Source organism: Talaromyces rugulosus, chromosome II (assembly GCF_013368755.1).
Source record: "Talaromyces rugulosus chromosome II, complete sequence".
Taxonomy (NCBI): domain Eukaryota; kingdom Fungi; phylum Ascomycota; class Eurotiomycetes; order Eurotiales; family Trichocomaceae; genus Talaromyces; species Talaromyces rugulosus.
The window spans coordinates 1,058,999-1,084,643 of record NC_049562.1 but is presented as its reverse complement, the minus strand read 5'-3'; the positions used below and the strand labels follow the sequence as shown (position 1 = coordinate 1,084,643).

The 25,645-nt window shown below is 48.8% G+C and overlaps 8 protein-coding genes across 8 annotated transcripts; 4 read left to right on the top strand and 4 right to left on the bottom strand.

Annotated features, from left to right (window-relative positions):
• Positions 1–1,384: 1,384 nt before the first annotated feature.
• TRUGW13939_02839 (uncharacterized protein) lies at positions 1,385–3,784 on the top strand (the record flags this gene model as incomplete). The annotated part of the gene is made up of 4 exons (XM_035486026.1): positions 1,385–1,555; positions 1,633–2,230; positions 2,286–2,554; positions 2,612–3,784. 4 exons carry the CDS (start codon positions 1,385–1,387, stop codon positions 3,782–3,784), a joined length of 2,211 nt encoding a protein of 736 aa, XP_035341919.1.
• Positions 3,785–4,390: 606 nt separating this feature from the next.
• On the top strand, positions 4,391–5,652 carry TRUGW13939_02838 (uncharacterized protein; the record flags this gene model as incomplete). The annotated part of the gene is made up of 2 exons (XM_035486025.1): positions 4,391–4,615; positions 4,681–5,652. The coding sequence occupies 2 exons, from the start codon at positions 4,391–4,393 to the stop codon at positions 5,650–5,652; spliced, it is 1,197 nt and encodes a 398-aa protein (XP_035341918.1).
• Positions 5,653–6,100: 448 nt separating this feature from the next.
• On the top strand, positions 6,101–7,620 carry TRUGW13939_02837 (uncharacterized protein; the record flags this gene model as incomplete). The annotated part of the gene is made up of 4 exons (XM_035486024.1): positions 6,101–6,152; positions 6,203–6,256; positions 6,313–6,599; positions 6,658–7,620. 4 exons carry the CDS (start codon positions 6,101–6,103, stop codon positions 7,618–7,620), a joined length of 1,356 nt encoding a protein of 451 aa, XP_035341917.1.
• Positions 7,621–7,956: 336 nt separating this feature from the next.
• On the bottom strand, positions 7,957–9,270 carry TRUGW13939_02836 (uncharacterized protein; the record flags this gene model as incomplete). The annotated part of the gene is made up of 3 exons (XM_035486023.1): positions 7,957–8,805; positions 8,886–8,968; positions 9,048–9,270. The coding sequence occupies 3 exons, from the start codon at positions 9,268–9,270 to the stop codon at positions 7,957–7,959; spliced, it is 1,155 nt and encodes a 384-aa protein (XP_035341916.1).
• Positions 9,271–10,158: 888 nt separating this feature from the next.
• Positions 10,159–14,375, bottom strand: TRUGW13939_02835 (uncharacterized protein; the record flags this gene model as incomplete). Its single annotated transcript, XM_035486022.1, has 3 exons — positions 10,159–13,646; positions 13,713–14,122; positions 14,371–14,375. 3 exons carry the CDS (start codon positions 14,373–14,375, stop codon positions 10,159–10,161), a joined length of 3,903 nt encoding a protein of 1,300 aa, XP_035341915.1.
• Positions 14,376–17,786: 3,411 nt separating this feature from the next.
• Positions 17,787–18,917, top strand: TRUGW13939_02834 (uncharacterized protein; the record flags this gene model as incomplete). Its single annotated transcript, XM_035486021.1, has 2 exons — positions 17,787–17,905; positions 17,975–18,917. The coding sequence occupies 2 exons, from the start codon at positions 17,787–17,789 to the stop codon at positions 18,915–18,917; spliced, it is 1,062 nt and encodes a 353-aa protein (XP_035341914.1).
• A 366-nt stretch (positions 18,918–19,283) lies between these two features.
• On the bottom strand, positions 19,284–23,689 carry TRUGW13939_02833 (uncharacterized protein; the record flags this gene model as incomplete). Its single annotated transcript, XM_035486020.1, has 12 exons — positions 19,284–19,624; positions 19,682–20,249; positions 20,314–21,552; positions 21,615–21,850; positions 21,907–21,985; positions 22,040–22,178; positions 22,288–22,444; positions 22,608–22,770; positions 22,819–22,917; positions 22,978–23,294; positions 23,354–23,429; positions 23,483–23,689. The coding sequence occupies 12 exons, from the start codon at positions 23,687–23,689 to the stop codon at positions 19,284–19,286; spliced, it is 3,621 nt and encodes a 1,206-aa protein (XP_035341913.1).
• An 880-nt stretch (positions 23,690–24,569) lies between these two features.
• TRUGW13939_02832 (uncharacterized protein) lies at positions 24,570–25,065 on the bottom strand (the record flags this gene model as incomplete). Its single annotated transcript, XM_035486019.1, has 4 exons — positions 24,570–24,590; positions 24,643–24,737; positions 24,863–24,959; positions 25,018–25,065. 4 exons carry the CDS (start codon positions 25,063–25,065, stop codon positions 24,570–24,572), a joined length of 261 nt encoding a protein of 86 aa, XP_035341912.1.
• Positions 25,066–25,645: the final 580 nt, after the last annotated feature.

Sequence of the window (25,645 nt, the reverse complement as noted above, 5' to 3'; positions counted from 1 at the left end):
AGCCTGAGGCTATCCCCAAGGGTAGGAGCGGCCTCGTGGCCGGATGGGAGGCCTCAGGCAGGAAGGGCATCAACCCTAACCCGCGGTGCCAGATCTGGGGATAGCCTCACCCCGGGGCCATAAGGGGTCAAGCTGGTTACCTAAGCACACAAGATAAAACCTTCCCGCAGGTCCTGGTAGTTAGATTCCTTTCCCATGCTTGTTGTTTTAGAGAATCGCACCCCTAGATAGGAATCGAATATCTTTGGAAAAGGCACGTCACATACTGGAATTCTGGAGACAACTTGAAAGCGTATCTATTTCTGAGACTGCCATAGTCAATATAGCCAAATTATATGTAATTTAGAGGCGTGATAGTTCAATTCCATAGATTTTGGTAGAGATATGCACCAAATAAAAGTACCTGGGATCAGATAGGGATATTACAAGTCGACCCTAGTACCCGTGTTTGCTACGCGGCTTGAGACACGCCCGGACCATGGCTTGAATATGGAGAATGTGGATAGAATGCTAGATTCGTCCAAGAAGATCAAAGTCGGGATGCCGAGTAAGGATCCTCCGGTGCTTGTTGAGCACGAAGAAGTCTGCTGTGCGCTGAAAGCAAATTTCATGTCGTTATGATGTTATGAACAAAGTCCAATACAGAACCACCCCGACTCTAAGGTGGACATTATTAGCGCTCGGATTAGGTCGCAAGACAGAATGCAAAGAAGAGAAAACTGTCGAGAAGATACATTTGTGGCGCGCCAAGCATCGTCCTCATTGGATTTACCACGTGATCAGCCTCATGAGCTCCCAACTCGTTATAAGACCGTAGCATACGGATTATTCAATTTTTTATTTAAGAAAAAAAACCTTAGCGATATATTTGAAAATCCCATTTGAAGGTCAGATTCTACTAGAATACCGATCGCTGGCAGCATTAACCATACGTAGTACGTACTATGCTACATTGTTGTCGACTAAGACTAACTAGCACTAGAGCTCTTGCCCTGGCTGTAAAGTCGCATCGCGCGGATGTACCGCTCCCCCACTGCAACTGTTTTTCTGCATGTGAAACCCTGTGCCAGATGAGTTTCTACCTGGAAAACTCCTTGGTTTCTCATGGCATGAATGCTCAAGAAACACCCTTTTAAAGACTCGAATTATCGCTTGTCACGCGACGCGTAAGGACTGGCCCTACGTCATTACCCCGGATCACCCACGGGGGAAAACGTGTTTGCGACACATGCTAACCACCGAGTACCACACACATCAGAGCCCTTGCCACATTCCTGTCCATGACACACACGTATATGCTGTTGACGACATCTTGAAGCTTCTCCCTCTCTTCACCAGCTCGAGGAGACGCTGTCGGACGCCCAGCAAGTGCAAAACACCCAGGATGGCGAATCAACAGTACATCCCACCCCAGGTTGGGTGGATGTACGATCTAGTTCTCTGGACGTTTTCGGTTCTTATCGACCTTTTCTTCCGAGAAGTGCACCCACGAGGCTCTTGGAAGGTGCCCAAGAGAGGGCCGTTGATTATCGTGGCCGCACCACATGCTAATCAGGTGAGAGAGAACACCTGTGTATCTTTGCTGAAACTATGTTTTCTGACCAAGTTTTTTTTTTTTTTTTTTCCTTGTAGTTTGTCGACTCTCTCGTCCTCATGCGCGTCATCCGCACCGAAGTTCACCGTCGTATTTCATGGCTCATTGCAGAAAAATCTTTCAAACGCAAGTTCATTGGCCTTCTTTCGAAAGGAATCGGAGCCGTGCCCGTGTCGCGCGCCATGGACAATATGAAAGTCGGAGCTGGTAAAATTTATCTTCCAGATCCTATAAATGAGCCTACACTTCTTCGTGGATATGGCACCAAGTTCGACGGTCCTGGATTTGAGCCAGAAGGCACCATTCATCTCCCAACGATCAATGAAAAGTCATATAGCGCAACCATTGCGGAGATTCGCGGTCCTGAAGAACTCGTGCTGAAGAAACCGATCAAGGAAAAGGATGCCCTGTATCAGTTGACTGGGAGAGACGATATTACGGACGATGGCAAGTTCACTGGAACAGCTTCTGAGAACGGCTCAAGCGACTTCCAGGGCTCAAAATTCAAAGTCGCCCCTCATGTGGATCAGACTGCTGTGTATAAAGCTGTATTTGGTAGGCTCAGCCACGGCGGGTGCATTGGTATTTTCCCCGAAGGTGGCAGCCATGACCGTCCAGAGCTTCTCCCTTTGAAAGGTACTATTTGAGGTTCCCTTGTCCAAACTATAATTACTAACATGTATACTGGTAGCTGGTGTGGCAATCATGGCACTCGGTTCTCTGGCTGAGAATCCAGACTCGGGCTTGAAGATTGTGCCGTGTGGAATGAACTACTTTCACGCGCACAAGTTCCGCTCCAGAGCAGTAGTTGAATTTGGCACCCCGATCGATATTCCCCCTGAGCTTGTTGAGAAGTATAAGCGTGGCGAACGGAGGGAAGCGGTTGGTGAGCTTCTAGATACCATATACCATTCCCTCTTGTCTGTGACTGTAAATGGTCCGGACTACAAAACCTTGATGGTAAGGACGTCTGCTCCTTTGTTGATTTTCTCGAACTCAATCTCATATTATTCCTAGGTTGTCCAAGCTGCTCGTCGATTGTACAATACCAAAGGAAAGAAACTTCCACTTCCAATGGTTGTCGAGCTCAATCGTCGTCTGGTCAGGGGCTACACCCATTATAAGGGTGACCCGCGCATTATCAAACTAGAGAACTCGATCGAAAGCTACAACAAAGAACTTCGTTTGCTTGGCCTCCGCGACCATCAAGTTGAATATGCCAATTTCTCCATCATTCAAGTGCTCTTCACATTGGTATACAGGCTGTCTAAACTTACCCTCTTGACAGTGGGCACACTGCCTGGTCTCATTCTCTTCGCACCCGTGTTTGTCGCCACGAAATCGATATCCCGCCAGAAATCTAAAGAAGCCCTGGCTGCGTCGACGGTGAAGCTGCAGGGCCGTGATGTTATGGCAACCTGGAAACTCCTCGTCGCTTTGGCCTTTGCTCCCGCCGTCTATGCCTTGTATACCACGCTTTTTACCTATTGGACCTATCGCAATCGCATTCAAGGTTATGTGCCTGAATGGGTTCCTTTGTGGGCCATGGTTTTACTGGGCGTCGTTCTATTTCCAACAATAACCTTTGCGGCCTTGCGCATCGGTGAGGTGGGCATGGATATAGTGAAATCCCTTCGACCCCTTATTCTCTCGTTGAACCCATCGTCAGCCAACACTCTGGTAAAGCTCAGAACTCGACGAGAAGAATTGTCTCACGAGGTGACTGAGGTTATCAACACTCTTGGACCCGACCTGTTCCCTGACTTCGATTCTGCGCGTATCGTCGCCGATCCCTTCCGAGACTCTGACCAAGCAGTCCATGTCGAGGAAGCCAAGGAAGACGGTGAACCGCGGCCAAGTTCTCTCAAACGAGACAGCTACACGACTCAGGAGCCCCTTCCACGCAATGAGTCCTTCCACAACCTAGCCAGCATTGGGTTCTTCTCTACGCGTCCACCGAGTCGCAACAGTGCTTCAGGTCGTGCCCCTGCTGGAACAACTGGAGCGTTCCTCACAGCACCAAGTGCGCTTGACAGCAACGAAGGGCTGGATGAAATCAGTAAACGGATCCATAGCGCTATGAGGGAACGCGGACAGGAACGTCGGAGGCGCAGCGAGGACATGAGTTGGGACATGGCCAGCACTGGATCTGCGACGCCTCCTGAGGAGGAGGATATGAAGGAGAAGTGAAGAATCGTCTATTTTCGGCACATGTATTAATCTACGTATCATAAGAAGAAGCCTTTTTTGTACATCCTACTGTTTTTGTTGTCTCATTTGTGAGATATCCCACTGCTTTTAGAATATGCATTTTCTACTAGTTCTTTACTTTTTCTTTAAACCTAATCAACCGTATCGGGCTAGAGTCGCAATGCGGAGAGGCGGAAACCTCAGCCCGAGCCTCGGGCGATCTCCACATGATGGCGTGGACACCGGACAACAGTTGTTTAATCCAGGCATCTCAATTCTCTTAATTCTTCGTTGTTCTTTTTCTTCATCAAAACTCTTCTTGGCCTATTGGTCTCTTAATTTCTACTGCGGCTATACATTGAGCGCCACTTGTACAACAACAACTTGTTTTCTCTTCTATCCCCTGTCAATATTTGACACATAATTCAATTTCTGGCCTCCCATCGAACTCCCCTGGTGTGGCAAAGCAACAAATTACCGGAACAAACAATATATTCGATTATTACCCGCGTCTTCTCCAATTGATACGACTACGAACGGAGCCCCTTGTCGATTCGTCCAAACCTTCGTGCAGAATCCGAACCCTCGCACGGGTGCCTACACAAAATGTCAACTTCTATGCACCTGGGACAGCTCCGGAAATGGGTCGCCGCCTCTCCGCCGGTCGAGTTCGTCGTGAATAGGGTAAAAGAGTTGTTGATCGGAGCTGTCAGGCAAGGGCCGATCCCACAGCATATTGCGTTTGTTATGGATGGAAATCGGCGGTTTGCTCGGACGCATGGAATTGAGACGATCGAAGGACATCATCTCGGGTTTGAAGCACTCGTTAGGGTACGTAAATATTTTTCTTCTTCGTTGCGATTTTCCAGTGGGTTCTAACAAATAACTCTACTTAGGTACTCGAAGTGTGCTACAAGAGCGGCGTCAAAGTCGTGACAATTTACGCCTTCAGTATCGAGAATTTTAACCGATCACAGTTTGAAGTGAACGGGCTGATGGACATGGTCAACGTCAAGCTTGCACAGCTCTCCCAACACGGGGATATACTGGACCGATATGGAGCGTGCATACGATTTCTCGGCCGCAAAGATCTGCTCAGACCCGATGTGGTGGCAGCGGTTGACCGAGCTGTCGAGGTCACCAGTCGTAATGGAGACCGCGTTCTGAATATCTGCTGCCCTTACACATCAAGGGACGAGATGGTGGGAGCAATCCGGCAAACAGTTGTGGACTATAGTACGCCACTGAGAGAAACAAGAGGCAACAGAGCGCGCACGCCCTTTTCAGAATCACACATTACCTCTAACCTTCGAGCACAAGCACTCGATACGAGATTCCAAGACAAGAATGACGAGTCCGACTCGATATCTGCTGAGTCCCAAGATGACGAGAACGCCTTTACTACAAGAGATGGGCTAGAACCCAAGGGGTGCGACACGCCATCCTCGTTCTCGTCGTCTACGACGCTGCACCTCGGCGGCCAGACAGAAGACTTCTCGGGCAAAGGCTCTCCGTTGTCAAGACCTATCGATGACGACGACTCCGGATTCCCATCTCCAGAGAGTATCACCGTGCAAACGCTCTCAGATCACATGTACACCAAGGGGAACCCTCCCGTTGATATTCTGATCCGCACTTCGGGCGTCGAGCGATTAAGCGACTTTATGCTCTGGCAATGCCACGAAAACACCGAGATTGTGTTCCTGGACGTTCTGTGGCCGGAGTTTGACCTGTGGCAGTTTCTACCTGTGCTGTGGAAGTGGCAGAGAAGAATGACAAAGTCGTGGACTGGCGAGTCAGACGACTGGAAGGGAACAAGCACCAGCCCACAGGCAGCGACGGCGGCGACAGCGATTAAGACATATTGAGGAGGAATTTGCATTAGTTGAATAATTCAGTTCGCCATGTACATATAGCAAGTTAGTCATTATATATTTCCAACAATGCTCCACGTAGCTTGCGTGGAGCTGTAATGTGCAGCACTCCCCGCCTCTCAGCGCGCAAATGCACATCATTGGTCGGCTTCCTTTTTTTGCCTTGCGATATAGTTGTAGCATGAGTAGCCAAGGGCGCAAATACATCCCATTCGCGTGTTGTCTGCCGGGCCAAAGGTATATAACCAGGGTCTTTCTTCAATGTTTCGTGCTGGAAAATAAAGTCGTTGATTTCTGGCCATTATATCATCGAGCCGATCTCGGACTGCGCCTGCCCCGCCGAACCCCTTCACCAATATTTTTACAACACACCAGCCTCTCTCGTCTGCAATCATCATCAATTCATTCTATCAATCATTCAATCACTCAATCAATCGTCAAAATGGTGAACCAAGTCGCTGGCTCCAAGGTGCTCCTCCTGGGCTCTGGTTTTGGTGTGTCCTGAATTGTTTTATCTACAATACACATACTAATAATCATGCAGTGACCAAGCCCACCGTTGACATTCTCGACCAGGCTGGCGTTGAAGTGACTGTTGGTAAGCAATCATCTACTAATATCTGTAACTCTATAACAATCTAACTTATGTAACAGCTGCCAGACGTCTCGAAGGCGCCCAGAATCTCGCTGCTGGCGGAAAGCACACCAAGGCCATCTCTCTCGACGTCACCGACGACGCGGCGCTCGACAGGGAACTCGCAAAGGTCGATCTCGTCATCTCCCTCATTCCATACACCTTCCACGCCCAGGTCATCAAGGGCGCTATCCGCACAAAGAAGAATGTCGTGACGACGTCGTATGTTTCTCCCGCTATGCAGGAGCTGGAGGAAGAGGCCAAGAAGGCCGGCATTACCGTCATGAACGAGATTGGCTTGGATCCGGTGAGTATCCTTTTTTCCCCTTCCTTTCGATTCGGTTGTTAACGTTTTATGATAACAGGGTCTGGACCACCTTTACGCCGTTAAAACCATCTCAGAGGTTCACAACGCCGGAGGCAAGATCATCTCATTCCTGTCCTACTGCGGTGGGCTTCCATCCCCCGAGGACTCGGACAACCCTCTGGGATACAAGTTCTCCTGGTCTAGCCGAGGTGTGCTGCTCGCCCTCGGAAATGCCGCCAAGTACTACAAGGACGGAGCCGAGTTCAGTGTGACCGGAAGCGAGCTCATGGGCGAGGCCAAGCCCTACTTCATCTACCCCGGATACGCCTTTGTGGCCTACCCCAACCGCGACTCGACGCCATACCTCGAGCGTTACTCGATTCCTGAAGCCCAGACAGTCGTCCGCGGCACACTCCGATACCAGGGATTCCCACGCATGATCAAGACGCTCGTCGACATTGGCTTCCTCAACGAGACTGAGCGCGACTTCCTCAAGACGCCCATTCCCTGGCGCGAAGCCACCAAGCAGATCCTCGGTGCCGCCTCGAGCAAGGAAGCCGACCTGATCTCGGCCATCTCGTCCAAGACCAAGTTTGTCGACAACGAGGAGCGCGACCGCATCCTGGCGGGATTGCGCTGGATCGGCATCTTCTCCGACGACGCCATCACGCCGCGCAACAACAACGCGCTCGATACGTTGTGCGCCACGCTCGAGCAGAAGATGCAGTACGGGCCCACGGAGCGCGACATGGTCATGCTGCAGCACAAGTTTGAGATCGAGAACAAGGACGGCTCGCGCGAGACCCGCACCAGCACCCTGGTTGAGTACGGTGACCCCAAGGGCTACTCTGCCATGGCCAAGCTGGTCGGCGTGCCTTGCGGTGTCGCCGTCAAGATGGTTCTTGACGGAACTATCAGCAAGAAGGGTATTCTGGCTCCCATGACCATGGATATCTGCGCCCCTTTGATCAAGACTCTCAAGGAGGACTATGGTATCGAGCTGATTGAAAAGACCCTCTAAAGTAGTTAAGATCGGTCTTGGAAAAGTCTTAGTTTGATAGTTGTACTCTTTTTTTTTTTTACGAGGCTCTAGATAAAATGTCATGAAATTTCATATGTTCTGGATCGGATTTCTTTGGCAAGGAATTTTTTGCCTTGTCATTTCTCGTAAAAAGCGTACGCACATGAACATTGCAGATATCCCAAAAAAAAAAAAAAGACGAAGACGTGAACATCAGTAACCAGTGTAGGAAACATTTATCGGGTTTCTCCCTCGATGTATTTATCCATGATAGCAAAAGCTCCGTTCCGTTTTATGCAATCATTGAGACTCGCGCGACGACGGATGATGGTATTTTTAAAGAATATTTGGTAGTATTTCAGAGTATCGTGCCAAACCTATGCCAAGCAAAAGGAAAAGGAAACAAATCAGCACAATTGTCCCAGAAAACGAAGACGAAGTAAAATAAGTAGAAGAAGACGACGACGAAGACACTGGGGATTGAACACGGGGATTAGGAGTGCGAAAAGACGACGGGGGACTGTACCCAAAGGTCTGCTTGATGCTGCGAACATAGTACCCTTCCCAGTTGCGCTGGACAACCTCTTCCTGACCGATGGGCACTCCGGTCCAGGTGACTCGCATGACAGTAACACGGTCGACGTCGTTTTGGTCAAAGAAGATTTCTTGGGTGCTAAAGTGACCCTCGGGCCACTGGGCCAGGCGCCATTTTTGCACGAGCGATTTGGGTGATTCCAACTTGACGAATTCGCCGCTCACGTTGCCGTCAAAAATAGAAAACTTCCCTCCAACCTCGGCGCCGTCGAATTGACGAGGAGCTGCCCGGGTGAAGGCGGCAATGCGCTGAGGATCGGTGAATGTGGTGTACAGCTCCTCTGCTGTTGTGCGGAACTCGTCAGAGGCAGTGACGGTTGTGGTGTTTACCGAAACCTTGCCAGTGTTGGCTGTCGATGTCTTTGTCGAGGCCGCCGCTGGGGAAGCAGATTTCTGAGCTTGAAAGGTCGGCGTAGCGAACCCGCTGGATGGGTTTGAGCCCGGGGCGTGTTGGATATCCTTGCCATGCTCTACAACCAAGGTCTTGCTGAGTTTGCTCAACTCTACGCGGAGCTGTGGAACAAGCTTGGATCGCACGAGGTCTTTGACCGGTTGTTTGGAGGCAGCATCGGTGTAGGCTTCGATATCGAACTAAGTGCGATTTACGTTTAGTGATACTGCCAAAAGAAATTTTTATTTCTCTTTTTACAGAGGATTGGGTTGGGACATACAACAAACTCATCTTCTTCCGTGTCATGAGCGACTTCGGGAATGTTAATCGTACCAGAAACGGTCTCATCGTCCTTAGTCTTGCCTACAAGTCCGGTTAGCTTCTACTTTTACTTGAAAAAAAAAAGAAAAGAAAAAAAAAACTATGGCTGGGGGTCTTGGACCTTCATATTCTAATTGCAACTTCACATCATAGAGTGTAATAACCTTGCCTTTACGCTGGCTGACATCTACGTCGCCGTCCATGCTCAACACCTTCTCGATCTTGGCCGTCACGCCATCGTTTTCGGCGGACAGTTTGGACAGCGTCTCCTGTAAATAATTCTTGGTCCACGCCGAAACATCCTTATTCACCCAGTGCCAGTTATTGGGGTTGTGAAGAGCCATTGTGGGAACGAATCCGTCTTTGGTCTGAAATCTGAATTGGAAAAAAAAGGGAGAAAAAAAAGGAAATTATAGACAGTTAAAGACGGTAGTCTTTATACCAAGCCGACCAGAGCAATCAACCTAGAAAGCCAATGCGAGGATCCTTCCCTAACGCAAGTTAGCAATTGTTGAAAGCCACACAACAAATTTGCCGAAGAGTTTTTGCGAAGACAGTGAATTAAAACAAAATGCAAATCAGAGCTTTGGGCCAACCAATGTGACCCTCCGCAAGCGAGTCCGCAGCATACAGAGTACAAGTCTTTCTAGGACTGGTGCCAGCTATGTATATCATCATGTTGCATGTGTGAAGAGAGGGAGAAAAATTGTGTCGCGGGGAAGGGGACGGTTGAACATCATAACCGACATGGAAGAGGGAAAATAGGCAGAGAGAGAAGATCTCAGTACTTACAGCTGCGCAAAGAAAACACCACTTGTCGAAAAGTGAGTGAAAAAGAGGATGCGTGTTACGAACAGAGGAGAGAAGAGAAGAGAAGAGAAGAGGGGAGAGGGTCCTCCCTGACGAGCGAGAAAAGAAAGACGGACGGAAAGGAAAGCTCTAGAAAGGCAGAACGGCGGTCACGTGCCAGACCCGCTTTGGACTCTTGGACTCTTGAAGGGATCATGATATGTATCTTGGTTTAAAATGCTATTCTTTAATGCCTTTTTGTTACCGCGCGGATTTCATGATACTATAGTCTAATATACAGGATTCTTGAAGACATTAAACTGATAAATTGTTCAATTTGTAAGATAGCGACAGTAGGGTATCTCTTAATTCACGTGCAAAACGCAAGATATTTGAAAAAAAAAAAGAGAAAAGAAATTCAAAAGTTGGACAAATGCGCCAACCTACTCTAACTGCTCTATATCATCCCATCCACCCTGAGTCATGAGATGGTCCTTGACTCTCTCCCGAAGACCTTGTATCTCGCCGCCAAGAGCCTCTGTCCATTGAACTTCAACCGTCGAGACTCTCTCTTTCAAGTCCCCAGTCAAGTCGCGCTCTTCACGGGCACGCAGTTTCTGCATCTCCCGTCCGATAAAGTCCTCGGGTTCGCCGCGGCGAATGCGTTGGGCTTCCATGAGTTTGCAGCTCGTGCTCATGACTCCCGTCTTGACCTCATGCAGGAGACAGAGCAAATTGATTTGGGATTCAATAAACTGGTAGGTCGACTTTTCCGCGTGCGAGAGAAGGGAATACAGATACTGTAGGGGAAACTGGTAGTAGCTAGGGTTTTCATCGTACTCGCTCGTCGGAATGAGGACCTGGAAGTCGGAAAGATTGGCGGGCGCCTGCTGCACCAATGTCAGCAGGGATGGAGCAATATCCCAGAATGCCGACAGGTGAGTCTCGACGCCGCGCTTGACATTCTCTTCGACAATATCCATAAAGGCATCGATTCTAGACAGGCTATCCGTTTCGTACTGAACACGGCGGTCGAGAGCATCTTTCACAAAGAACGTATCCGTCTCTCGGATCTTTTCCTCATTCTTGCTTTGTTTGTACGGCAAGGTGACAACAGCACGGTATTTCTCATTGCTTTCGCCAAGCAGCTCATAGATTTCACGATGGAGCTGTTCACGAGCCTCAAAAAGCCATTTCAGTTGAGTAAGCTGCTCTAATAACTCGGGTTTCTCGTCCCCTTCTTCTTGGGTTTGATTGGGATTCTCATGCTGAGTAGCCGCACTCAATTTTCCACTGAGTTCATTAATGCAATCGGTGGCTTTCATGACACGGTCACTGAGAATGGCATGCAACGGTTTCATCACAGTGCTTTGGTAAGAGTCGAATTGGCCCTGCAGCAAGTCCTTTTCCATTCGATTCTCGTCAACTTCGAGAGCGGCTTCGGCTTCGGCAGCCTCGGCATATGAGATACCTCCTTGTTGAATCTGCTGTTGGATATTTTCTCGAAACTGTCGTCGACTCTCCTGGATCTTCTGATCGTGCTCCTGCCGTAGCGTTTCTGCTTGAAGCTGGTTGCGCTGCCTGGTCGCTTTAACCTCAGAAAGATCGCTGATAGAGCGAACAGTGGTTCGGTAGGCCACCAGATCCGGATGGCTGTTGTTGACAGCAGGATGATGTCGTGGATACGGTGGTGGAAGTGTAACCAATCGTGAAATATCCAACTTGTACTGCCGAGTATCGTGACCGTACACATTTCGAGGAGTATAAACCTGAGGTTGAGCCAAGTCCTGAGAATCGTCTTCATGCCACCCAACCTTTTCAGGGGGGTATTCATGTGGTCCGTAGCCGAGCGATGGCGCATCTTGACTACCAGCGCCTTGTTCCTCCTCCGCTTCTCGCAGAGTCCCATTATAGCCCATTTGCATAGCCTCACGTAACTCACGGGGAACTCCCATATACTTTGATTCCCGTTTGGATCTTTGAGCTCGACGTTCAGCTCCTTCACTGCTAGACCCCGTCTTCGACTCCCACCAGCGGCTGGGTGGTCGACCACGAGAGCTCATTTCATCATTCTCAATGCTGATGCTTGCAATTGGAGACAGACAAGGCTGGTAGTTATTCCACCAGGCGGATTCGGGTCTTGACACGCCTCCAGAAGCACCATTTGCGCCGCGGGAAGGTGATGTCTGTTTGAAAGAAGTATCCAACTTGATTTTGGCAGGCTTTTCTTGTGGGATTTCCTGCGAAAAAAGCTTCTGTCGAGCTCCATCGATATCGAAACCGCCGTCGTTGAAAGCTTTAGGGTATAGCTGGCGCCGAATTCGTGACTCGGAAATCATAAAATCTATAAATAATTTCAATGCATCGGCCTCGTTTGTTGACGCAGCTTCTTTGTCGAGAACAGCCTGGTATCTGCTCAAGGCGCCGTCCAATGGACTGGGGCCCTGATGAATGATAGAGTCCATAGACGGTGCTTGCTCTATCGACATTCGACGTGGTAGAAGAGGAGCTGGCACGGAAACGATTTCATTTGGCAGATGCAACAAATGAGATACCGGCCTCTCTTCCGGCTTGCTGACCCCAAGGCGTGAAGCTGATTTTACTTCCTGGGCTGACTTATGTGGAGGTGTTGGCAAAGCTTTAGAGGAAGACACATTATGCTGATCTTTCGAATACGGCGAATTAAGATCAGGAGAGAAAGGTGGAGTGGGTGTGATCTCTTGGTGAGAGAAAATAGAATCCGGTTTTGGCGTGGAGAATGAAGACCGGCCAGAGAAGAGTCCAGATGACGTTCTGGATCGGCTACTGGACGGCACATCTTCTGATTTCGAGCTTCGCGCACTGGTAAGTGGCTTCGAAGACCCCTGACGATGGCCACTTGCAGTGGGATCATTCCGTTCAGCGCTAGAAAGGACGAGGTTTGAAGGCGTGATTCGGTTCGGAAATTCTTCCCATGGATTGCTGCTTTGGTGGTGGTTATTTGACATGGTCGTTAGATCCTCGGACACATTGTTCCTTTTATGCCGACTCTCTATTCGACGCTCGCGGATTCCTTTCGCGCTACTATCCCTCACAGCTAAGGTGCGAAATAGACCACTCCCTCGTTGCGAAGAAGAGGATCGTTCACCAGACTCTGGCCTTTTTGACAGCGATTGTGACGAAGGGGGTATTACCTCGGTGTTGATGTGCAATGAACTGTTTTCATGAACTTCCCTTGTTGGTACTGTGGGCTCCTCGACCCAGTCAGCGGGAGTTGGAGGGACCCGGCCAAGAGCGGTGCCCAATATTGGAGGACCACGTCCAATGGAGGCATGTAGAGCACGTCTTGACGACGCATCCGAGGAGCCACTGGCACTCTGAGACCTTCCTGGCGGTGGTCCAGGAGGAGGTGGTGGTAATGGCATCCCCGGTTCCCATCTTGTCCGCGGAGGAGAGCGACTCTGCGATGCGCTTGACGCTCTCGACGAGCCAGTGCTCTGTAGCGCGCCAGTGGATACAGCTCTTCTAGATGATGGGGGATGTTCAAATTGCGGGGTAGTTTCAGCGTATCCATATGGCGATTGCTGTGGCGGAGCGACAGCATAATGAGATGCGGTAGACCCAGGTCGCGATATTCCAAGTCCCGGTTCAAATCCACCCCGATAAGGATCTACAGTGACTATTGGCGACGATCGAGATGGCCCGGGAGGTGGAGGGGGCGGGGAAATGTATGCGTTCTGCCAATTCGCACTGCCGTCGTTCTGTGAGATCATTGAAAGAGGTCGAGATTGAGAGCCGGAATTGCGATATCCCATTGAATGAGCATCTTGCGGTAGTACGGGAGCATCACGAGGGCGCCCTTGCAAGGAAGGAGTCGGCACAGACGTATGATCTTGCGGCGATGTTGCTTGGTGACGAGGGGTGTAAGGCGGCGGCGGCGACAGCTGAGTATCTATATACACGCGAAGTCAACAACCCAAGCTCCTACTAAGAAAAGGGGGAAAAGGACTTGGCCCACCTGAAGAACGTGGAGCGACGCGTACGACATTACTTCGCTGCTGCGGCTGGGCAAGATGGGTTATTTGAGAGCCACCACCACCCCCCATGGGAGCCCATTCCTGAGGGTTGTATGGGGCGTTATACGACGAAGACGGCACTCTCGAAGCCATTGGGGACGGTCCTGGGATAGCAACGCTGGGAGACGGAAGGTACGGCGACTGGGTTTGCGAAAACGGGCTCGAGAAAGACGTCGCTGGCGACGGAGTATACCCTAGCCTACTACCGGCACTCAGGCTTTGGAAGGGAACACCACTTAGTGCCGTTGTCAACGCCGGAGGCTGAATGGCATTGTTCCGGCGACTCGTAGGAGATGAGCCCGCGATTGGCGAATGAGTTGCACCAAGAGCAGGGCTACTGGTACTGCTCCAGCTGTCGTCCTGTGTCAGCAAAACTGAAAGATGACCCAGTCTTCACCGCGTCCTTCTTCCTCGGAAGAAGCCCTACCAGAGAGGAAGAACACAGGGAAGGGCAAGAGAAGGTGTTGCGGCAGAGAGCAGGGGGTATAAATAAAAATAAAATCCAATCCACATACTTGTTCATACTGGACGGAAAGACGGCCAACTGGCGCCGTCCAACGCAGTCGAAAGCGTGTTTCTTTTTTCAGATGTCCTCAGGACGGCATGGCGACAGGTCAACAGGGATTAATTGCAAGCGAGTCAGGCGCTATCGGGCGGTTTCCAGCCATGAGACGTTGACAGGTCAATATTGGATGAAACAAAGGAAGCGATGATGGTTGAGAGACCAGAGCGTCGGTTTCTATTCTTTGCAACAAGCAAAGCGCCTCTTCTTCTGGCTGTGGTTTAGCCTCAACAGGCGCAACGTGGAGACGGGCGACCAGCCTAGCGGATCTTAGCTGGCCGTAGGCGGACATCATGCTGAGAAAGGAAGTGTAGGGGTGGGATATATAAATAGCTTTGCCGGGGCTATTCTATTCGCTGGCGCCTGGGGATGGACTGGTGATGGGCGCTGGGTGGTGTGGTAGTTGGTGGTAGACTGGAGGGCAAGCTGCAGCTAGGCGTGGTCGTATCACATGCCGCTACTGCACGACCCCTCCTCGTTCCCTGCCGACGCCGAATCACAGCAGACGATCAGCCGCCCAGCACAGTCGCTAAGTCTCGAGTGCCAGACCCCGGTTGGCGAGTGCAGAACAATAATTCGGCCGTCTATTTTTATCAGGCTTTGCTGGTGGATTTTCTCGGAAGGTACCAGGTGGTCGGTGTAGGAAAGTTACAACTAAGTTATCGCATGAAGACAGGAACAGTATAGTCTTTATAAGAATTGCATTGCATTGGTTGTGTCTATCGAGCTAGAGAAGTCTTATCCCCCACTCAAGACGCAGGATCAGGCCTCGCTTCTCAAAAATGCGAGCAACCCTGCTGCAGATGACTTCCTATTTCGGTATGAAGAGTCACTGCAGACCGGGGTGGTTGAACAGTCGGACTACGGGCCGGTCGATGCTGACCTCGGATCACCTGTCTTTTGATATTCCATTAGCACAATTTCGACCTTGGTTGTGGTTGTTATGGGACAGTGCAAAGAAATGAAGGGGATCAGATAGTGCCTTGTCACAGGCAGTGGTCATCAATGTAAATTTTTATGTTGACCGTCGTGATAAAAATAAATAAATCATCATGAAAATTGGGAATTGAAAGATGGGGGGGCACAACCAGGGGAGTATCAAACTTACTCAAATCTACAAGAGCGACGATCATTTCTGGATCATGCACCTGAGGAGCTGTGTCAGCGTACTTGCACAATACACGACAGTTGCAAAAAGGGACAAGCAAGTTGCTCTCAGTCCGGACAATTCTCGTCTCGGCCAGCTTGCACTGGCTTGGACATATGCTTGTCTTTGTGATATGTCGTATCATCATTGGAAGCGAGAAGAAATCACCGCGGGTGAACGTACATGATAATCTATAACCACGAATGATCTCTAGTGGGACATGTTGATTTGGAAATTTATCTATTTGCATCGGTCAGCAGGATCCATGAAATTTCTGCACCAATGTCAAGGAATGTAAATTTTTCAGATAGGCATGAATGGTATTAAAAAAAAGGTTGTCTGCATCGAAAACTCGCATAAGACTCGTCATCTAAGGTAATCATCATGAAATAAAGGCAACTATTGATAAAAAAAGAAGAAAAAAAGTAGCTTACCATTCTGCAGGGTTAGTGAATCCATGTTCGTAGTCTACAGTATGCTTCGATATGGTGTTAGAACGTATTATTGCAACGAGCATGACAATATTCCAAGAGAGAAGGCTAATCTCAGTGGGCGAGGTTTTCTAGGCCTGCCACAAAAGGGCGTATCCATCAAGACCGGACTGTTTTTACAGCCGTCGGAGCCCAGTGCCACTTCATCATCGAGGGAACCAAACGGAAGAAAGAATATTCCGTACTCACAGATTTAGGGAAGGGAATCAACTCGACACTGTCACGCTTCAATACCAGTTAGCAAAGAACATCACAAAATATATGAGAAAAATTTGCAGGTAGTGGATAGTAAGATCAGTCTAAGCCTAAAGATATCGTCAAAGCCCTTGCGGACTCGGCCGGTAATTTCCAGCGTATATTGTAAAAATTGATCATCATCTTACAAGGGGAGGGGAAGGGGAAAAAAAAAAGTAAGGAAAAAAAAGTCTTACCAGTTGTGGAGCACCTGACGGTACATGTGTTGTGGCATTGAGAACCAGAATGACGGAGCATTAACCGAGACATCTGCACAGCATCGTTGTTAGCGAGGATGATCCAGAAATGAAAATCCATTGAAGCTGATAATGATTGTATTGTGTGATCAGACTGACGTGTCAATTCGAGTTTCATTCCATAAAAGGTCAAAGACTCTAGTTTGCGGTTGTAACAAATCATCATGTAGGGAAAAGGGCGATCAGCAAGGAAAAAAAACTCAAACGTACCAGGTTCTCAAGCGGTGGAAATCATTGTGCTGCGGTGCAGTTAGTTGTGGAAGGCTACAAAAGCCATTGTGTCCTGGCTATTCCATGTGCAAGAAGAAAATCGATTGCAAGTGGTTGTTGACGTGAAGCAAAAACTCTGCTGCTGCTGTTTTTTTTTTTAAAGCAGGAGCATCGCTAGCGGGGCGCTTGACCCGAAGCGCTTAGTCCCATGTCACGTGTAGTGTTTACATGGTTTGCACTTTTCCTTCTATTCCGGTCACGTGACCTAAACCAAACAGTCTAGATGACAAGATCTTTTTTCTGGAATAATTTTGGACAGGCACGTATTTGACGATGATGATCGTCTACGGAGCACACCTAAGCAATAATCTATAAACATTAATGCCTAAGCAACGTGTTCTAGACGCAAATAGCTCCGCGAGAGCTGCTTAGCGGGGAAGCTCGCGGTAGCGCTTGACCGAGGATGACTATATCGGATATCCAGCGGAAAAATGGAGAACAGCGGTAAGTCAACAATCATAATAATTCCGATAGTGAAAGTATCGGCATTATTACTGCCCCCGTGCAACGTGGAGTGTGTCACTTGCCATGAAAATAACAACCACAAGACGGACAACTTGCCTGCCGGAGAGGATCGGACAGTGGCCCGGCCGCGAAGATGAGCCGGAGCTGCGCCAGGTGGCTGCCTGATCGGGCCTAGCGCGGGGAAGCGGCGTGCCCTGGGAGCGAGTGACGAAATCAAAGGAACCTGCGAAGATGGCCTGGAGAAGTCGATGTCGGACTGACGTTTGTCATCTCCACTCCTGAACCTGTTCAGTGTCCGCTCCTTATAAAAGCCGCATCGCCTTTTTCAATTGTTTTTTGCTTTTGTTTATCCACTTAGAAAATTCTACTCTGGCACCTGACTCCTCCCTAGCTTCCCAAACTATATAATACATCAGGTCGCTGGTACTCCGCATTCTCCAACTCCCGGTATCTTTCACCCTTTTCTCTCCGCTGAACCGAGGTAATCCGGCCATTTATATTAAAGCCATCAAGCACTTCATCGCTTTTTGGCTCATTGCATTCCTGCTATCCTCGATACTGTGTCGGAAATTGTCACGCGCATAATCATAATGGCCACCAACGCCCCCTCAGCCGTTGGCCAGGAGAAGATCAACACCGACATTGTTACGCTCACGAGATTCTTGACGGAAGAGCAAACCAACTATCCAGAGGCCTCTGGTGATTTCACGTATGTTCCTTCCCAATAGAATACCTCTACATGCAGTGATAATTAACGTTTTTTTTCCCTCCCCCGCAGATTGTTGTGCCATGCATTGCAATTTTCCTTCAAGTCCATTGCATACTACATCCGCCGTGCCACCCTGATCAACCTCACAGGTCTCGCCGGGTCGTCCAACACCACCGGCGATGATCAGAAGAAACTAGACGTGATTGGAAACGACATCTTCATTTCCGCCATGAGAGGCTCCGGCAAGGTCCGCCTCCTGGTGTCCGAAGAGGAAGAGGAAGCCATCATCTTTGACGAGCACCCTGACGCACGATACGCCGTGGTCTGCGATCCCATTGACGGCTCGTCCAACCTGGACGCCGGTGTCTCTGTCGGCACGATTTTCGGCATCTTCCGCCTGCCTGACCAAGTGCTCGGAGCCAACAAGACCGTTTCGGCCAAGGACATCTTGCGCTCGGGCACGGAACTTGTTGCCTCGGGTTTCACCATGTACGGCGCCTCTGCCCAGCTGGTCATCACGATGCGTGGAGGCTCTGTAAATGGGTTCACCATGGAGAACTCGCTCGGTGAGTTCATCCTGACTCACCCGAAGATGCAAATGCCGACCAAGCGCTCCATCTACTCGGTCAACGAGGGCAACAGCATGTACTGGGATGAATGGGTCAACGACTACTTCAACTCCCTCAAATTCCCTGGCGAGGGTGGCAAGCCATACAGCGCTCGATACATTGGTAGCATGGTGGCTGACGCCTACCGTACCCTCCTCTACGGCGGCATCTTCGCCTACCCGGCCGACAAGAAGAGTCCCAAGGGTAAGCTCCGTATTTTGTACGAATGCGCTCCAATGGCCATGATTTTCGAGAATGCTGGCGGTCTTGCCGTCAACTCCCACGCCGAGCGTCTCTTGTCTGTTGTCCCCGAGCATATCCACGACCGCAGCGGTGTTTTCCTTGGCTCCAAAGACGAGGTGCAAAAGGCCATTGATATCTACCACAAACACCATTCGAAATAGGAAAAACCACGAAGAAACAGACAGAAAAAAAATATTAAAGAAAAGGAAATAACAAATTACTGAAATAACTAGTGCATATAATTGGCAATTGAGCGGGTGCAAGGAGCTATCGTGTGTTTGGATGTTTATACTAGTATTGATGAGCCCGAATATACATGATATTGTTATTATACCTAGTGGACATACATTAACAGTAGGGGTAAATCGTACCTCTAGGTAACTAACATCATTGAAAATACATGTAAGATTTGTACGTACTATATCAAAAATTGACTATTCTATGATAATATGAACTCAATCACCACTATTTATTCAGCTATTCTACACCAAAACTATATTGTAACAAAGAGACAAGCAGAGAGTGACTTAATCAACAGGGTCCTCTTCAAGCAGAGTCTTGAAGCTGAACGGCTGGAAGGGAATACCATCACCGATAAAGTGCTTGCTCATCGCCTCCACCCAGTGGAGACGAAGAGAATGCAGCATGGCACTGGTACCCTCCATGACACAAAGAATGGCCACGGTACAGAAAAACCAAAGATAGAAAGTACAGACAATCATAATTACACGTAGGGTTCCTCCCTCGACGGAAAAAGAGCCCCCGAGGGTCATCTTCCAGAGCACGATCGAGAGCTGTTGGTGAGCAAGGGACAAAGCCCAGAGACGCAGGTAAGAAGCAGTGTGGGAGATACAGTTGAGGCAGAATTCTAAAAGCAAGATTTGTTAGTACAAGTACAACACCAAGTGCTGGTCTGCAGACTTACCAATTGTGTGAATGACTTGATGGATCATGGCATCCGAGAAGTCAAACTCCTCGTGCTCTCCCTCGTCGATATCTTGTGCGATCATCGCAACACCTTCGCCATCGCTCGCCAGACTATCACGACCACCCTCGTACGGGTGTCCGTCGAGGTCTCCATCCTCATCCAATGCACTCACACGAGACTGCTCCCCGAGTCCGCGGTATCCGAGACCTCTAGCCTTGTTGTGTTCTGCACGAAGCCAATATGGCTTGAGGAATAGCATGATAGGTACTTGGACCAAGGCGAAAAGCAACAGAACCATTTGGACAGTGGCTTGTCCAGGGTAGAGGACGTCTTCGTCTTTGACATTTCCAGGGCTGAGAAACATGAAGATTAACATGTTGAGTAGTCCTGGCGGGGCCTGGTCACGAGCACTCCAGTCTATGGACCACTTGTAGACGATTGTGAGAACCAGATAACCGAAAATGGACTGAAAGAAGATCATGCCGGGAATGAAATTTCCCAAGATATCAACCTTAGATTTGAAGTGGCGTCCATTGATATATTGCAGGCAGAGAGAATAGGTCATCTGCATCACGATGTGTTAGTCATTTCACCAAGGATTCATGAATAAGAAAGTAAAAATAACTTACGTGGGACCATCCCAATAGAATACTCAGCTTCATCTTGAAGCTGTTGGTGAAAAGAAGTGCATTTTCAGCCTCGTGCCAGTTCCAATCCAGGCCAAATGGATAACGATAGCCATCCTTTAGTGTCGCTACCACAGCCTGTCCTTCTTGAATATTTTGAGGCCATTCCCACTGACTGGGGAAGATATCGAGCGATAGCGAGAAGATATCGTTGTAGATCAGACCAGTGTACATCGAGAATAGACCCATCATCAACATGATGTATCGACCATAAAATGCCATGTAAGAAAGTTCATCCAGTTTCGTTCGTAGGAGCGCCTTTTCAAATACAATCATTGTAAGGGCAGTCAATGTCATGAGAAAACCGTGACCCATGTCACCAAACATGACAGCGAAGAGAAACGGAAAGGTGATGACGGTAGGAAGACCGGGGTTGACTTCGGTGTACTTGGTAATACCGTAAGCGTTAATGATTGTTTGGAAAGCCTCGGTAAATTTGTTCGTTTTGATATAACTGGGTGGTGTTTTGTTTGTCTTGATCTGGTTAACAATAGTAGGAACCGACAGTCCAGCACGATCATTGACATCTTGCAGCGTCGTCTTGATCAGAGAAAGCGAATTAGTCGGACACCACGCTTCGGCAATCAAAGTCTTTCTGGCTTGATCATAAGAAAACTGGTTGAGCGTGTGATATACGGCCTTTTCCTTCTTGATAATGATCATCCACGCTGCAAGCGAGCGGGCTATTTGGGTCAATTCAGCATCCAGGGTGTTCTTCGTGTTCCTCAAAACGCTTTCAACGTCGCCTAGACGAGTGTTGACTTCGTGGATTTGGTCTCTTCGTAGCTCGCTATTCTCGTCGACACCGTAAAGATTGGCGCCTAGGGACTCGGAAATCTTTCGAATCTTTGCAATAATCTCTTTGCCGTGGGCGAAAATAACGAAAACATTCTTGTGCACTGCTTCGTTTGTTGTCGGGTCGATGATCGGTTCGGGGATTTCGGACTGATTCATGTACAGATTTCCTCGCAATGTACGCCACAAAATACGCTCGAAAGAGCCAATACGCTCCCTAGGAATGACACCGGCGACAAAACCAATATTCATAACGGAGAAAGATTGACCTTGGGTATCACCGTTCTGGCCACGGTGTTCGACGTCTTGCAACAACGGGGCTTCATCACCATCGGCATCCCCGTCGCCGTCGAGAGATGTCCGGATTTCTTCGGTATGACCGTGTGCCTAATATGACGGTGAGTTAGAATGAGTAATGTTCGGAAAACAAAACAAGGCCTGCGACATACGCGATCGAAAAAACTCCCGGTCTCCCTTAGAACCCAGCGCCACTCCGTGAGCTCAACCTCTCTTTTCTTCAGAGTCTCATAGCTGTCATTAAGCGATACCACTCGTTGTTCCAGGCTTTCGCTGCGTTCCGCCAACTCATCGATTTCGGCTGCAGAAGGCGCTGCCAACACATTGGCGAATTCGGACGATGGACGCATCGAAATATCCGCCTTCTCCATTTGCGTCGAGAAGTAGCCTGTAAAGAGGCAGGTTAGTTCCCCGTAGTTTCCAGGCGCGTGGAATGCTACTTACGTAGCTGCCTTTCGACATTATCAAGACGGCGGATTTCCTTGGTGAACGTTCGCTGAAATGCATTCGTGTCGGGGTTTAACTATGGTCGCATGTCAGAGTGAGGTGCTGGTTCGGAGATGGGGTAAGAACACACGTCTCGGAATTGGACTTCGCCAACTTCGCCCAAAGCGCTCACAACCTCTCGGCCTATTTCATTCGCGATATAGAGCTGGGTCAAGCTCATATCAGCCGATCGGAAGAAGGTGTCTTGCGGAGCCATGATGAAGGAGAGACTGCACCGACAACGGTGTCTAGGTGAGAAGGATCAACAGTCGATGAATGCGAAGCTTCGCGAAAACAATATAAAGTAAGAAAAAAAAAGAGCGACGTATATAAAACAACAGCAGGAGCTGGCCTTTGTGAGTAAAAGCCGTCTCAGTAGCCTTTGGTAGCCAAAAAGAGTAGCTGCTCCCTCGAGCTGTTGAAGATGGTGGTGGTGGTGGTGGTAGTGAATACTGAACAGGTTGCCGTCCCGTGATCGTCGATTTCGTCACGTGATCTATGCGCATATATATTAATTGTTCTCAAAACTACAACTGAGTATATACATCTAACTAGCAGTTTTGTGCAATTTCTTATGAGATTCACGGTGGATATCCAACCTAGATCTTCATAGGTCCCTGGTATCGAACAGAGATGCCGACCACTTGCCTATATGTTACGGTGTTTCTGCATAGCCTCGAAAACCGACAAGCCATTCTCAACCTCAGCCTTGACCTTGTCATCTTGGTCTATAAGCTTGGGACAAAGTTCCAAAACATCGTCGAGAAGCTCTTTAGGGATAACAACAACCCCTTCAAGCGGGTCACAGAAGACGATATCGCCCTGCCGGAGGTTAAAATGATATTCAAATTCTCTTGAAGGAAAACTCACGGTATTAACTGTGACGCCATTGAAGTCAATGGGAACATTTCGTAGGCCCGCTTTTGCCTCGGCCCCAGTGCCTACAGTTGTTGTAGCTTTCGACCATACCTGACATCAATTCTCGTCAGCGATACCAATAAAGACGGCAATGATTACCGATATGCTTACGTGTAGCCCAGAATTGCTAAGCTCTGCCAGATCTCTCACTCTTCCATTAGCAACGACACCCTTGACGCCCAGATAGGACATCCTCGCGGCCATAATCCCCCCGAGGACGGCACAGTACTGGCCGGGTGGCTGGTTGATCACAGTTATAGTCCCTGGCTGAGTCCAGTCAACCCAGTGTTTCCCAGAAGGAAAGCCATTGACTTCAGGATCTTCAACAGCCGGGGCAGGGTCGCCTTTAGGGATAAATTGAAAGGTCACTGCTGGAGCAATGATTTTGGGCTTGTCTGCTCGACGGCCAATGTATGGAGAAATGGGGCCTAGGATCGCAATTAGTTTCACTCGATACGTATGAAGCAGACATGTACATTGCACGCACTGAGGTCAGCTAGTTGACCGGCTCTTGGCTGCGCTCCTGGTGGTAGCTTCTGTAACTTCAACAGAGCATCTGAAATCTGATAGAAATCGATCAGTATAGCCACCGAACGCGCGAATGAACAAGACATACATCACATGCCGATAGTTCTTCCAATGCCTTGATCTTCTCCTCCAGGGTCTTTGCAGAAGACATGGTTCGTAGAGGAAAATAGTGCCCTGTAACTCGACTGATGCTTTGGTTGCGCGGTATGCCACTAATGGATACGGGCGATATTTTGCTATAGAGAGGAGTCGAGCGAGTACAATGCTTTGCCAGGAATGCTGTCAAGGCAACCATTTGACGAGATATGGATAAAAACACAATAATTATGAATCAAGAGCAATGATTATATAGGAACGACGGCAAGAACACCGTCGTTACGAATTGCATGGTGATTAACCGCCGGAGATACTCCGGGAATTAGCCCGGTAATTGTGATTGGAGATGCGAACCATTCGGACCGGGTTTCCCCTCGTTGATCAACTTAAGCTGTGGATCTCCTGTACTGCAGGAGCCCATGTGATTTCTGTTCATAAAACAAGAACTAGTTGAAATAATCTGCAAGGCCGTGAGCAATTGAGGCTTTATCTAGATGTCGCTGTTCGCAAATGCGGGGCAAAATTTGTGTGATATTTAATTGTGTATCTCGAGACATGGGTTAAGGTTAATAATGATGTTAAGGTCTAAACTTTTGAGAGCAGATATAAGAGATATAAGTGGGAAAGTCTCTTTTATTAGCTCTTATTCGTTTTAAAAAGTGGCTTGACTGTCGTATGAGACTAGACACAGTAGAGTTCTGTGGGAAGACTCAGGGCTAGACCAAATCAACCGGAATTGATAGAAACTCTTCGATATACGTAGGAATTGAAAATTTGTTGCGAAATATACGTTTCCAAGTCAAGCGTAACCCTTGGTGGAATCAAGGCCATCGGGCGAAAAGTAGAGAAGACAACTACATCGACAAGGTCCGTATACCAGCTGGCGGTGAAATTCGAAGGATTTGTATCCATTTTAAGTGTAGAAATGTAAAGGTGAAAAGAGGAAATTTGTTGACAACTAGTGATTTGCTCGGCAATACTGTACAAAAAAAGCTTTGAAAACCCCCTAGTTATGATGGGATGATAACGAATGTCATATCGCGAACACAATGAACCATGCAAACCGGCCGATGATTTCTCTAGTGAGTTCTCTTCTCAAGCTATAAACCCAGTCAGTACTGGACTATATATAGCTCGCACGTGTGCACCTACCTTCCATGGGTTGCTATACTCGAAGCCAGCTGGGGCCTCTGCATTCGTGGACTGGCCTCTCCAGCTTCCGGTGAGCCGTAAATCTCTGTCCATCACTATCATATTCCGTCAGTTGTGAGGGTCGAAAAATAACAAGGAGACAAGCGTTCGCGGAAACGTACTTTGCTAAAGACATTGTTAGCTCAACATTACTGGACTCTGACTCAACATTGGGGTGAACCTACTTTGTCCCAAACATCTCTGTTCCACCTGGCTTTCTTGTGCTCGTTGCTGTAGTATTTTGTAGCAGTCAGGCCGACACCGGTCACGATGTACATCTAGGTCATTCTGTCAGCTGGGTCGCATCGCGACTGTTCGGAAGGAGGCACGGCGTACGCCAACGATGATTCCATATGGAAGGAACGCCTCAAATGGCACACCCATGTTGGCAATCGGACTATATACGAGCTTATTCAAGCGGTTAAACGGGACACAGTCGAATATGGCGGGGGAATTGGCGAGTTTGCTTCAAGAAAGCTGGTCGGACGTTCTCCTCGAGCGGCAGAGGGAATAAGAGCCGTGACCGTAAACGGCATAGCGGCTTGGCGGATTCGAATTTCTTGGCATGATCAGTCAGCAGCCCATCCAGCATTGTTAACCGCCAGAGAAGCGATTCGGGGCTTGTCTGCGTTGGAAAAGCGCGCAAAGAGCGTTTTGCATTGGTTTTCTTTCAAATTTACGCGTTCAGAGACGTGTTATTGCTGTCGAACTGCATGGATCTGAGTTGGAACCCTCCGATTTGATCGAGGCGCATTGGAATTGCTATCCTGGACTTGCGCTACAAATAGGAACGCCACAGGCTTTGTGAATCGGTTCTGTTTCACTGTCCACATAATTCGGATATTGGTTTCATTGAGAACTCGAGACGGATCTCGGCTACGTGCTTTCTGACACTGGCTTCCCATACCCCGATGTCTCGCTGCTCCTTCATACTGACCTGACAACGTCAACATCCGAACACCCC